Consider the following 14201-nt stretch of genomic DNA (forward strand, 5'->3'; position numbering starts at 1 on the left):
AAGGGTAACTGGCAGACATGGAAGAGGAACGTCTAACTCAGACTTTGGGAATCACAAAGGCTTCCTGGTTGGAGTGATGTCTCTAGTGAGGCTTGGAAGATATGCAGGAGCCGGTCAGCTACGGTCAGGGGTAGGCAGAGCATGTGCCAGGGGTGGGGAAGAGCATGAGTTGTGCCCAGAGGTGATGGTGAGAGCAGTGGTTACGCCTGCAGAAGTGCAGCATGGAGCGTGAGGGGCAACGTGGTGAAAGATGAGTCTGGAAGCACATGCACGGCCACAGCATGTGCGACTCTGCAAACCACATCTGGGGGTCTCTGGCCTGACTCTATCCCGAACCCAGGGGAGAGCCATGAACAGGTTTCCAGCAAACCTATGCTTTGGAAAATGGATTCTGCCTCCATCGTGGAGACTGGTGGGAGGCAGAGGGCTGGCAAGCAGGTCTCTGGAGTCATGCAGGAAAAGGATGGTGGATGAACAAGGAGATAGCTGGAGGTGAAGAGAAGTGGACCCACTGGAGGGAGACAGAGCTGACAGGCTTGGTGAGGAACTGAACATGGTGAGTGTGAGGCAGAAGAACCCAACAGCACGGACAGCCAGGGAATGAAGATAATCCAAGCTGCAGGAGAAGCCAGCAGAGGTGTGAGATGAGTTAAGGTGCAGGTGTCCCTGACACATCTAAGTGGAGCAATCTGGTGGCCACTGGGCAGGTGACAGGAATTTCAGGAAACAGAGCTGGGTTTGAGACACACTTGAGACCCATCCCCACAGAGATGTTACCAGTCACCATGGAAGTACAGCATGTGAGAAGAGAAGAGTCAGGACGGGACCCTGAGGAACACCAACATCAAGGGGGACTTACAGGAAGACAGGTCCACGGAGGAGACCCAGGAGAAAGGACCACAAAGTGGGTGAACCCAGGAGGGTGTGACAGAGGCACCAAGGGCGTGAGCATTTTCACATGGATCCTGCAGTCAGCAACATCAAATGCCTGCCAGAGATCACATGGGGAAATGCTCTCTGTACTTCTGATAAGCAAGCCTGGGGGGTGACCTCAGTAAAAGCCATTTCAGGAAGGAAGGTGGTGGGAGAGATGGCAGTTGGTTGAAGGGGAAATGAAAGTGAAGACGCAGAGAGCCTTTGGTCTGGAGAGTCTAGTTAGGAAGGAAGAAAGAGCTGCAAGCAATGTAGCACTGAAGATATATATATATACACACACACACACATACATACACACACACATATATACACACACACATACATATATATATGCATATACATATATATATGTACACACACACACACATATGATGGAAAGAATCTGTATGTGTTTACCGAGAATGAGATGCTAGCAGAGAGACAGAGGTTAGAAGAGGGCAGAGAGAGGAGGTGCTCGCTCCTGTGCGGGCTTCAGTAGTGCCTGTTTCACTCACCCCTGTACCCCCAGCGCCGAGAACAGAGCCTGGCACAGTGACTGTCTGATGCCACTGGCCCAGGGGTGCTCACTGGATGGCATCCATCTCTTTGGGGACAGAGAAGGTGAAGCGTCTGCGGAAGGTGACGAGGAGAGTGACAAGGAGGTGCTGGTGTCACAGGTGTGCAGCAAGCAGGGATGGTCTAAGCCAAGCATTCCCAACGGGCACCTTACAAAATTGGTTCTTGGAGATGAGAAAACCTTACTCTGTGTATAAAGCACAGACTCACATACCATATACAAACAGACATGCAGTATCTCTGTGGTATTAGAATTTCATTTAGGAGCAATTGGGAGAAAAGTGTCTTAAAGGTTCCTGAGAGGGTTGATAAAGTCAATGGTAAAATGACTGAAGGATACCCTCCAAGTCAGTAATGCTGGTGAACATCGCATTGATGGTGAGCTCCAGCGAGGAATAAGTCACCCTTCAAGGAAGAGAGCACAGTTTGGTTACCGTGATCCTGCCCTGGCAGTGAGATGCAGCATAAAGCAGAGGTCGCAACCAGCTGGCTGCCTGCAGGGGTCTGCGATCCAGGCCTCCAGCACTGGCTGCTGGAGAGAAGCAGCCTGGACTCCATCCTGTCAGTCCTGGAGCGACTCAGGAGCAGTGCAGACCAGAGAGTGGACAAGCAAGGCAGCAAGCATGAGCGTGTAGCGAGCTAGCAGAGACCGCCACATGATGGACCCACTTCCAAAGGGGGCCATGACTCAGTATAACGATCTCAGCCACAGGCTGAAACCAGCAAGGCTTTTGGGGAGAAACACTGTAGTACCCTTAGGGAATTTGATGGAGGCAGTAATGGGACTGAAAGGTCTTTGTTGGCTTATACTCGAGGACCTGTTTGCAAGCACCAGCTGCCTGATGGAATTCCTAGGCCAGAGTGAAAAGTTAAAAATGTTGGGTAGAGCTGAAGTTTACAGAGCCCTTCATGCTAGGGATTTTATGGCACAAGAATTACACACACACATGACACACGTACACACATTCACACTCCAAAAATACTTTAAGTAGAATCTTATTTGACTTCATATTTTAAGTACTAATATCACTTCAGCAGATATTTTGGTGTCTCTACAGTAAGTCCTCACTTAATGTCATCAATAGGGTCTTTGAAACTGAGGCTTCTAAGTGAAATGCTATATAATAAAACCAGTTTTACCATAGGCTAATTTTGATAGAAACAAGAGTTAAGTTCCTACAGCACATTTCTGATCACAAAAACATCACCAAACTTCTCCATAAGGTCCAAACACTTTTAATGTTAAACACTGAAAAAATGTGAGCTATGCATACATTAAAGAAAGATTAATAAAACAAGTAAGAAAAATACCATTCAGGACATAGGCATGGGCAAAGACTTCATGACTAAAACACCAAAAGCAATTGTAACAAAAGCCAAAATTGACAAATGGGATCTAATTAAACTAAAGAGCTTCTGCACAGCAAAAGAAACTATCATCAGAGTGAACAGGCAACCTACAAAATGGGAGAAAATTTTTGCAAGCTACCCATCTGCCCAGAATCTACAAGGAACTGAAACATATTTACAAGAAAAAAAAAAACCCCATCAAAAAGTGGGCAAAGGATATGAACAGACACTTCTCAAAAGAAGACATTTATGCGGCCAACAAACATATGAAAAAAAGCTCATCATCACGGGTCATTAGAGAAATGCAAATCAAAACTACAATGTGATACCATCTCACACCAGTTAGAATGGAGATCATTAAAAAATCAGGAAACAGATGCTGGCAAGGCTGTGGAGAAAGAGGAATGCTTTTACACTGTTGCTGGGAGTATAAATTATTTCAACCATTGTGGAAGACACTGTGGCGATTCCTCAAGGATCTAGAACCAGAAATACCATTTGACCCAGCAATCCCATTACAGGGTATATACTCAAAGGATTATAAATCACTCTACTATAAGGACACATGCACAAGTATGTTTACTGCAGCACTATTTACAATAGCAAAGACTTGGAACCAATCCAAATGCTCATCAATGATAGACTGGATAAAGAAAATGTGGCATATATACACCATGGAATACTATGCAGCCATAAAAAAGGATGAGTTCATGTCCTTTGCAGGGACATAGACGAAGCCATCATTCTCAGCAAACTAACACAGGAACAGAAAACCAAACACCGCATGTTCTCACTCATAAGTGGGAGTTGAACGATGAGAACACATGGACACAAGCAGGGGAACATCACACACCAGGGCCTGTCCGGGGGTGGAGGGAAAGGGGAGGGAGAGCATTAGGACAAATACCTAATGCATGCAGGGCTCAAAACCTAGATGACCGGTTGACTGGTGCAGCAAACCAACATGGTACATGTATACCTATGTAACAAACCTGCACATTCTGCACATGTATCCCAGAGCTTAAAGTAAAAAAAAAATAAAAATAAAAATAAAAAAATAAAAAACCAAGTAAGATAATTACTTACACCATTCTTGGTGAATCAATGAGTGACTGCAGTTGCAGTGGTGGTGGTTTCCATCAAGGAATAAATGTCTGCAAAGCAAAAATTGTAAGGAGCACCTCCTCCTGCCACAAAGTTTAAAGATAATCACGGGCCAGGCGCGGTGACTCATGCCTGTAATCCCAGCACTTTGGGAGGCCGAGACAGGTGGATCACCTGAGGTCAGGAGTTCGAGAACAGCCTGGCCAACATGGTGAAAACCCTTCTCTATTAAAATACAAAAATTAGCTGGGTGTGGTGGTGGGTGACTGTAACCCAGCTACTCGGGAGGCTGAGGCAGGAGAATTGCTTGAACCCAGGAGGCTGAGATTGTGCCACTGTATACCAGCCTGGGTGACAGAGTGAGACTCTGTCTCAAAAAAACAAAAACAAAATAAAACAAAGACAATCACAACATGGCCTGCTCACCTAGTGCTTTCAAACCACGCTGTTTATTGTTGTGCATCTGTATGACTATTGTAGACTTGATGATTTGTATGTTAGAATCATTTCTATTCATTCATTCATTTTCAGGCCACTTATCCTAGTTCAGTGGGGCGGGTGGTTAGAGAAAGGCAGGCGCCAGCCCTGGTCAGGACGCCAGCCAACCCGTGGCAAGGCACGCTCACACACACCCACACTCACTGACACTAGGACTGTGAAGGCATGCCAGTAAACCTAAAGGGCACATCTTTGGGATGTGAGAGGAAACTGGAGTCTCAGAGAAAACCCACACAGACTTGGGGACAATGTACAGGCTCCACACATGGTGGCCCTGGATGGGAATTGGGTTTTTTTCTCATCAACCTTATAACAAAACAAAGTTGAATGAAATGATGTTATTTGAGCATCTGCTGTATGCTTCTTAATTAGCATTCTAAAAATCCTTTTAAATGCCTTAAAATATAATAACTATAAAAGTCATCTTCAGTTCCCATCTCCAGTAAGTTTTCAAAGTCTGATGCATGCGTATGGTGATATTAAGTATGGGAACAAGAAAGAAAAAATAAAATTGCATTGGTTCTCTTAAATAAAGTTAACAAATGACATAAACCAGGTTACCTGGCTAGTACTGAACACTAGCATTTCACTGTTGGAGAAGAACACTCAAATGAAACCCAGATTGAAAATAAGTTAAGTGTTTGGGGAATTTACACATTTGAAGGTACTGATAGATACTATGATTTGACATGTATTAACCTTTTCAACTCTGTACAATTAAAAAACACTGCAATCGAAAACCTCATTCATGGATAAAGATAAGAATTTGCATTTATTGTTCTATGTGATTCCCATTTAAGCCCTTATTTTTTGAAAATGCTCACTAAAATCTAAAGAAGAAAAAACTGTAAAGATGTTATGAAATGCGAACGGACTACATGAATGACAGTGTGTAGTCCAATGGCCCACACACATACAAGGCCAGTAAGGTTGTTATCTCTCAGCTCCAATCCCACCCTTCTACCCTCTTGTTTAGTGTTGCTGGGGCTGGACTCTCTGCAAACCACCTTTCAAGGACATACTGCTGTTGAAAGAAGCACACCTCTATTTGTTTTCTCCCCAGCATTCCTCCTCTAACTCACTAATCCCACCTGCTCAGTGCCTTCTGCATGTGGCAGGTGTTCGAACGTACTGAGTACATCTACTTCTATTTGACATACTTGCCTCGGTCCTCTAGTGTAGTGCTGAAGTTCTCCAAGTATCTCCAAGAAACTATGAAACCTTCGCAGTAAAATATTGACAAATGCCCCATGAAAAGATATTGACTGCGGTATCAGAACCCACTTTTTACTGTTAGGGCAGAAGTTATAATCTCACAGACTTTTAGATGCTTGGGCTGCTAACATGCCCTTCATCTTCTAGGCATATGGTTCTGCAAACGACTTCGTGATTTTGAACGACGTGCATCAAAATGAAATGGGTAAATATCAAAGGGCAAAGCTGTTCATTCTCAACAGGAGCTTCTGGACTTCCAGTGTTCCTTTATCCATCACCCCAAAGCCTCTGGGCTCAGAACAGATTCTGAATTAAGGTGGTCTCTTGTCCCACCTCTGCTAGAAAATGAACACCTCCAGAGTCACTGCCAAGTCCATAGACTGTAGTCACAAGGCCCTGCAACATAGTGGCAAGCTGTTGGCCATAGTTTGCAGGCACCAGGGTGCCCTTAGCAGGTAGAAGTGGAGCCATTTAGGAAGGGCTTTCGGTTTCACCCCAAAGGATTAGCATAAGAGCATTTACGAACAATTAATCTCACAGATAGAAAATGAGATATAAAAGTGTGGTATTTCTGTCCCTAACCATTCAGATGGCTAAATGCAAAAAGAAAACACAAGACTACCAAGTCAACTAACTTATCTTGGCTAGACTTATTGTAGGTTTTTCTCAGTGAATTTCTCTAGCCCCTCATCGGGCTGACTTTTGTTTTGAGTTTATTTTGCTACAGCAAGTAATGGGATATATTAATGGCGCACCTCTAGAGTTATATCTGGATTGATTTTGCCATTGGGGGGCTTCATTTCATCACTAATGATGAAATCTTTGCTCTTGGAAACAAATAAAATAACTTATAAAGGAAACAGTATGAGCTAGAAAAAAAAGCCTGCCTGGTCTGAAGCAGGGAAGATTTGACCTAGGTCCAGCTCTACAAATGACCCAAATAGGTCACTGAAAACAAGTTATCTCTTTGTTCTCTACCTTCCGGTAGGCATAGAATGGCGAGTATGTTTTCATTTGATTGATATTTGTGAACACAAGGCTTCTCTTGTCCCACTATCTGGGGTCTGTACATGTGAGGGGCTATCATGATGTGCATTTCCCAAGTCAATGCCCTCAACTCACAGATCTCCCAGGACCACAACTGGAAATCATCCCATCCAGGATGCTCCTGAGTTTCTGGAAAACCAAGGAGAAAATGAGTTCCCTTTATTTGCCTCAAGTTTGTTCCACTATAATGTCAGGAAACTGGCTGAGGTCTCCAAAATTTAAACAAGTACTACTTACCCCCTTCAGATAAACAGAAATGCAACTCTATGTAAATATTCCCTAAGAATATTTTGCAGCACACTGGAATTAAATTAGTGGCTAAAGATGACGAGAACCAAGAAAGTAATCTGCTCAGATGTTGCACTGAAATTGTGTCTAAATTCATTCCTTAAGTCCAAAACAGAATCTCAAACACTGGTCTCTTATTACAAAGGCACTCTATGTTATGAGTGTCTTCAACAAATGCCATGTAAAGTGTCTTGCATAAAAACTGTACATCCTAGATTCCAGCCCAGCACCCTCACCCATTAAGTTGTAAACCAATTTTATTTGCTGAACAAATGTTAATGCCATTCTACGTTAATGGATAATGCTATGAAAAGCACCTAAGTGTTACAGCACTGGAACCTTTAAGGATAAAATAGAGTGTAACTTAGAAAACTGCCTGTTACAAACATATGTCAGCCATGAAGCCTTCTAGCCCTGATCGCCCATCCTCACAGAACTCTGTTTTAATTTCTCCCTCAGTTAAGAGAATTTTGCAATAACACACAGATTTATTAGGTCCCAGGAATAAAACTCTCTGAGTAAGGATAAAAAATAATTATATGTTAGAACACAATGTAATATTCAAATGACTTGAAAACAGTCACCTCAGCAAAAATAAGGAGGAAAGAGGAAGAAGTTAAAGATGAGGTTGATAACACTGGCTATAAAACCTCTGAATTTAAGTGTATAAATGCATGATCTGGCACTTCGGAATCATAAACAGGTAGAAACAGGAAACCTCCCATTCACAATGAATTGCCTGAGTGGTTTCGTTAATGAGCCAGGGGGACGTCTTCATCTAGTAAGTCAGCACAATAGTTAAGAGAGGTTGCTGTGCAAGGCGTCTTCATTAGAATCCCAGCTCTACCACTTGCTAGCTGTGTGACCTTGGGCAAGTTGTGTTTAACTTCTCCTCACTTCAGTTTCCTCAACTGTAAAATGGGAATGTTACCAATGCCTACCTCATGAGGCAGCTGTGAGGGTTAAATCACAGCTTAGAACTGTGCCTCACACATAATGCGTGCTCAGTCAACATCAGCTCGTCATCACTTGGTGGCTGTTATTGTATGAGGGACGTATTGCAATTGGAAAGGGAGCTGAAGGGAAGTTACAGCCTTTCCTCCCAAGAAGTCTCCAAATTCATTGACTGCATTTTCTGTTTTCTCGAGTTTGGCTTCTGCCCCCTCTACTCCACAAAAAGGGCACCAGCAACGTTTCTGTGGTCTAATCCATTGTGTGGTTTTAGATCCTCATCTTTCTCGTCCGCTCAGAAACTCTGAACACCATTGAGCTTGAATCTCATTCCTTGGATTCCGTGACTTTTCACTGTCATAATTTTCCCTCCACTTTTCTTGTCACTCTCTCTCACTTCCACTTACCAGCTGCTATTCCTTCCTTTAGTCTCTAAAAGTCAGAATTTAGATTCTCACTGTTCCTCGGTCTCTAGTCTCTCTCCAGAAAAATTCACCTATTTCTACAGTGTTATTACCAATGGCATGCTAATTAATCCAAAATGTTGGTCTAACACCTCAGACCTCTGCTCTGACCTCCTGACCTCCAATATGTTGTTCTATATTCTCTGTGTTTACTTGAATGTCCCAAAGGCACGTCAAACTCACCATGTCTAAAAATGAATTTATGATTTCCGCCCTTCCCGCAAACCAGGATCTCCCCTAATGTTTCCCATGGCCGTGAGCGCACCACCAAGCATCTCCGGTCTGGACTCCTGCAACAGCCTCCCACTCCCTCTTGCTTCTCCTTTTCCCCGTGGATCCCTCTCCATAGCAGCCAGAGTGGTGCATTTAAACTGCTAATGTGATCACATCACTCTGCTCAAATGCTCAGCTGATCCGCATCTTATAGGATCTACGACCTAGCTCCGTCTGCCTCTCCTGCTTAGCTTTATCTACCTACTCATCAACCATTCTGGCTTTCCCTCTCCTTGGAGCCACAATTTTGGAGGAAGCCTGGTGTGTGACAGATACACAACAAATACTATGGGTGGTAACCAAGAGTCCTGTGCTTGTGTTTGGAGGTGAAGAGGGGTAGAGGATCTTGGACAATGACTAATGTCAGTGATGCAGGCATAGACAGAAAGCCATTCCAGGAAACACTGGGAACACTAACGCGATCCCCTAGGAGCATGACTAATGTCAGTGATGCAGGCATAGACAGAAAGTCATTCCAGGAAACACTGGGAACACTAACGCGATCCCCTAGGAGCTCCCCAAATACCAACTACTACTACTAACACCTTAGGCTGACAAGTAGGGAGAGAGAGTAAAAAGCTCCAGGCTCAACTAGTGCCACCATCATCTCTCTTTCCTCCTCGTCCATCCCACCTCCCCTCCTGACTGCTGCTCATGGGTTAGGAAGAGTGGAATTTGGAGCTCAGCTGCCTCCTAATCCAGACACCATCTCCACTGCCCTCTTGCACACACATGCAGACTTCAGCCTTGCATATGGACACAAATCTGCGATCCGGTGGGTCCATGTTCTCCCTTTGTTTCAGGCCTCATCCGAAGAGGGTTGTGGCACAGGTGCAGCACTGGTGGTGGGAGGGAGGGGAGGACTGGGGCGAGGGGGCATGAGGCTCTCATCAGCTCTCTTTAGAAAACAATAACTATAAAGCTGAATGAGCTCTTGATTGTGACACTCAGTTTTATTCAAATTGAATTTTGCTTTAGCTAAACTCTGTCCTTTTGGTGTGTGAATTAGTCAAGTCTTTATTCAAACTTCAAGCCTTGTATGGAGAACAGAATAGGAAGGTCAAAGGATGGATTTCTTCCACATCCTCAGAAGGGCCAAGAGAGAATAAGAAGGTAGGATTTTTCTACTTAGGGAAACCAAAGAGGGGATTGGTGTGTGTTGCGGACATAAACACCATAACCAATCAAAGGAAGGTTGCTTAAAAATGGAATATGTGAACTGCAAACATGAAAGTATGTTGAAAGAGAAAAATAGGGAAAAGTTATATCAGCATCTTATGTTGATTGTTCTTTAATTGGAAACAAAGCCCCAGAATAGAGACAATATAGATATAAAATATACTATGTATTTTATTTAACATATACTTAAATACCAGAAATGAAGCTGCCTGTTTTGACAACTGCTTTCTCTATAAACCTCTGCCAGAAAAAAAATCATTATGAATTCAACAAATCACACCTCAATTAGTTATTCTGGTCAACTTGAGACTTAGATTTATTTATGAAATAATGCTTTCCAGAAAGAAAAACATCTGGCTTTTTAAAATCATTGTTAATGTAAAATTTTAACCCAAGTAATTGTATTACTGTAATTCACTAGCAATTCAAAAAAAAAGTGTGTAGGATGTCCAAAAGAAAGGACGATATTAAATTAAAATAAAGTGTTTTTTTTTTTTACAGTAAAATTCATACCATCTGGCCTAATTTGTCTTGGTGTTTTGCCCAGTGTAGTATCAGCTTTTTGAGAACTATAAATTATTAGGCAACTCCCCTGAAAAAATATGAGTGAAGAAAAAATATGGGTTGATGACGACATCCTGATTATATGTCTGAATATTTGGGAAAACACTGATGTGGTGGAACAGCCCAACCTAAGTCAATCTGGGCACGAAACTGGTTCAGGGAGGGAACTCACACTAGACACAATGGTGATGAAAAGGACGGGCTCACAGAGGGTGACAGGGAAAATAACATGTGAAACAATAGAGAAATAACAGTTCCAGATCCTGAATATTACCTCTTTGTCAAGTGCTTCTGATTCCAATTAAGTTTACAGGAAAAATAACCAGGCAACCCCTGCCTGACTCAAAAAAAGTACAGACTATTAAAGGATGCTTTTAAATAGCAAGGTGATAAATGGGGCATCCACATGTGCGCACCAGTGTATTTTTCATCTAAATTCTGTTCTTCTGTCTTCCAGCTGATCACTTTAATAGGGTGTCACCTCAGCCTGTGCAGAGGTGCCCAGAGGGGGTGCAGCTCCTAGATTGCTAACAGAAGTGTTGTTTCAAAAACTTATGTGACTACTCTCAGAAAAGGTAAATGTCAAACAACACACTATGGGCTCCTTTACCATGGAGCCGCAGGTTTCCTTTCTATTTAGAGTCTATGTCCCACAGATTGATAAGACTGTTTAAAGAATAATCTTACCCGGATTATTTCTTCAACACAGCTGTTGGTTTCTCCAGATCTACTCTCCTGAAAGCAAAGGAAAAAAAATTAAGCCTGATGGAATAGATTGATGACCACACAGAAGACATGCAAGGTTCCAAAATTAGTGCCCCCCCCCGCCAACAAAAAAATTCAGCGAGTTACAGGTTGAGGGGATGCCTGACCTGGGACTGGCAGACAGGCTCCTTTCCCTAACAGCCGGCTCCCATTGTGGCTGCTGCTCCCCCTTCTCTGGCTGGAGCACCACACACGCACCCCAGAGGCTCAACTGTGGCCCCTCCAACCACCCCACTTTAGGCGGGGGGTGGGGGGAGGGGCTCCTAGGGATACAGAACGTGACCTGCAGGTATGAGCTCCATCCACCTTGGGTGCCATTAACATGCGGAAACTGTGGCCTCCGCTACAACAATGGATCCAATTTATCCACCAAATACATGCCGTGGGCCTACCAAGTACCACAATGCTTGCTACGGCTTAAGTAAAAGTCTGGTAGTTCCACCATCCTCAGAGCCTTGGTTTACTGGTTTGATAGGCAGAAAACTGAAAGACCAAAAAAAGAAACATCCTCTGGATGTTGGACTGGCATGTGGGGCGTCACGCTCGAGTCACTTGTTCTGTCACTCACGCTGCCCTGTGCTGTGCAGATGCTCCGAGGTGCAGTGGCTTCAGGTCACAGCCGACTCTGGAGAGCATTTTAAGTTCCAGAGATACTGCGTGGGTCCTGCTGGCTACACAGCCAAGAGTGCAGGATGTGGGTTTGTGGGGACACAAAAGCAGTGGACGCTGGTGAAAGTGCCTACCTGTGGTCTCAGGGAGATCACTTCTCTTGGTCCTACAATTCAAGGATGTCAACCTGAGAGTAGATGTCACTGTGACATCCTGGAATGAGGCTTTTCTCCACAGTCTCTTCTCCAAGGCCACTCTCCCTTCCTCCTCACTGTTCTCTCTCTACCAGGAATGCTATCTGCACCTTTCCTGGTTTTTCAAGTTAATTTCCTAAATTAATTCCTAGGAATTAATTTCCTAGTTAATTCCTAGTTAAGTCATCCTTCGAACGGCAACTTATCCACAGCTTCCTCCGAGCAGCCACCCTGACCCTAGAGTGCTTGCCCCCAGCAGCCTCCACTTCTTCAGAGCCCTCACCATGACTGCAATTCAATAGTGAAGTCTCCAGTAATATCTCCTCCCTCTAAAACATCAGCTCCCTGGATTCCAGGGCTCCCTGTCTTCCAGCACCGTGCTCCACACAGCATGGGGCACACCCAATAACTATTGGCTGGTGGTAGGTGTATGAATAAATGAATGAGTTTACTTCCCGCAGTTCTGAGGGGCATGAGGCTCATCAGAATCAGCATTAGGACTTTAAAAAATATTACGAAGGCTCTACCAGTGACTGTGCCACACACTCTCCATGCCCTGTGTCTGCCAGCTCATTCCTTGTCCTGGGGTAGAGCATTTCCTTTGAAACACTCTACCCTTCACTCGAGTAAGGCGCCAGGCTGAAGGAAGATATGTGAGGCTTGAAAAGGTCCCACACATGATCGAGACCTTCTCCTACCCAGAATTAGGGGATTTATCCAAGTCTCCCACCTGAGGCCCAGAAAGTTTACACAACTTGCCCAAGGCCACACAGAGTTACCATATGGTAATCTCTGTTTTAACTTTTTTTTTTTTTGAGACCGAGTTTCGCTCTTGTTGCCCAGGCTGGAGTGCAACGGCGTGACCTTGGATCACTGCAACCTCTACCTCCTGGGTTCAGGCAATTCTTCTGCCTCAGCCTCTCGAGTAGCTGGGATTACAGGCTCCCATACCATGCCCAGCTAATTTCTGTATTTTTAGTAGAGATGGGGTTTCACCATCTTGGCCAGGCTGGTCTCAAACTCCTGACTTCAGGTGATCCCCTCGCCTCGGCCTCCCAAAGTGCTGGGAGGCATGAGCCACCGTGCCTGGCCTGTTTTAACTTTTTGAGGAAGTGTTAAATTGTTTTCCACAGTGGCTGTACCATTTTACATTCCCACCATCAATGTATGAGGGTTCTGATTTCTCCACATTTTCACCAATACTTGCTATTTTATTCTACTTTATAACAGCTATCCTAGTGGATAAGAAATGATGTCTCATTGTGGCTTTGATCTGCATTTTCTTTTTTTTCTTTCTTTCTTTTTTTCTGAGACAGAGCCTCGCTCTGTCACCCAGGCTGGAGTGCAGTGGCGCGATCTTGGCTCATAGCAACCTCTGCCTCCCAGGTTCAAGTGATTCTCTGGCCTCAGTCTCCCGAGTAGCTGAAACTACAGGCGTGTGCCACCATGCCCGGCTAATTTTTGTATTTTTAGTAGAGTTGGGGTTTCACTATGTTAGCCAGGCTGGTCTTGAACTCCTGACCTTGTGATCTGCCCGCCTCGGCCTCCCAAAGTGCTGGGATTACAGGCGTGAGCCACCAGATCTGCATTTTCTTAATGACTAATGATGCTGAGTATCTTGTGTTTACTGAACATTTGTTTATCTTCTTTGGAGAAATGTTTATTCAAGTACTTTGCCCATGTTGTAATTGGGTTGTCTTTTTATTGTTTTGTTATAGGAGTTCTTTGTATATTCTGGATATCAGAAGACCCTTAGCAGGTATATGATTTACAAATATTTTGTTCCATTCTATGGGTTGTTTTTTCACGCTCTTGGTAGTGTTCATGGATGCACAAAACTTTAATTTTGATGAAGTCCAATTTACCCGTTTTTTCTTCTGCTGTTTGAGCTTTTGAGTATCATATCTAAGAAACCATTGCTAAATTCAAGCCATGAAAATTTCCCTTTATGTCTGTTTTCTTTCAAGAGTTTTACAGACAGTTTTAGCTCTTTTGTATAGGTCTTTGATACAATCATCTGGGAACTTTTAGGTGAGGTTTATTTTCTTGTGGATTATTCGGTGAATTTTCATTAAAACAAGAATGTTATCTTTTTGCTTCATTCTAGTCTCATCATTAAAAGATCAACAACAAAATGTGCAAGGCACAGCCACTGCTACTAGTAGTGCATGAAGACAACATGCATATCTATCCTTATAAGCCAAGAAAA

At 43.7% G+C, this 14201-nt stretch overlaps 1 protein-coding gene across 11 annotated transcripts in view; it reads right to left on the reverse strand.

Moving 5' to 3' along the window:
• Positions 1–14201, reverse strand: part of AFF3 (ALF transcription elongation factor 3) — a 579079-nt gene that overhangs the window by 286807 nt on the left and 278071 nt on the right. For all 11 annotated transcript variants that reach the window (XM_063649229.1, XM_063649227.1, XM_063649228.1 and 8 more), the window contains one exon: positions 11112–11159. In XM_063649229.1, the coding sequence (XP_063505299.1) occupies positions 11112–11159 (48 nt within the window). The remainder of the gene's footprint in view (positions 1–11111; positions 11160–14201) is intronic.

This window comes from Pongo pygmaeus, chromosome 12, assembly GCF_028885625.2.
Source record: "Pongo pygmaeus isolate AG05252 chromosome 12, NHGRI_mPonPyg2-v2.0_pri, whole genome shotgun sequence".
NCBI classification, from domain to species: domain Eukaryota; kingdom Metazoa; phylum Chordata; class Mammalia; order Primates; family Hominidae; genus Pongo; species Pongo pygmaeus.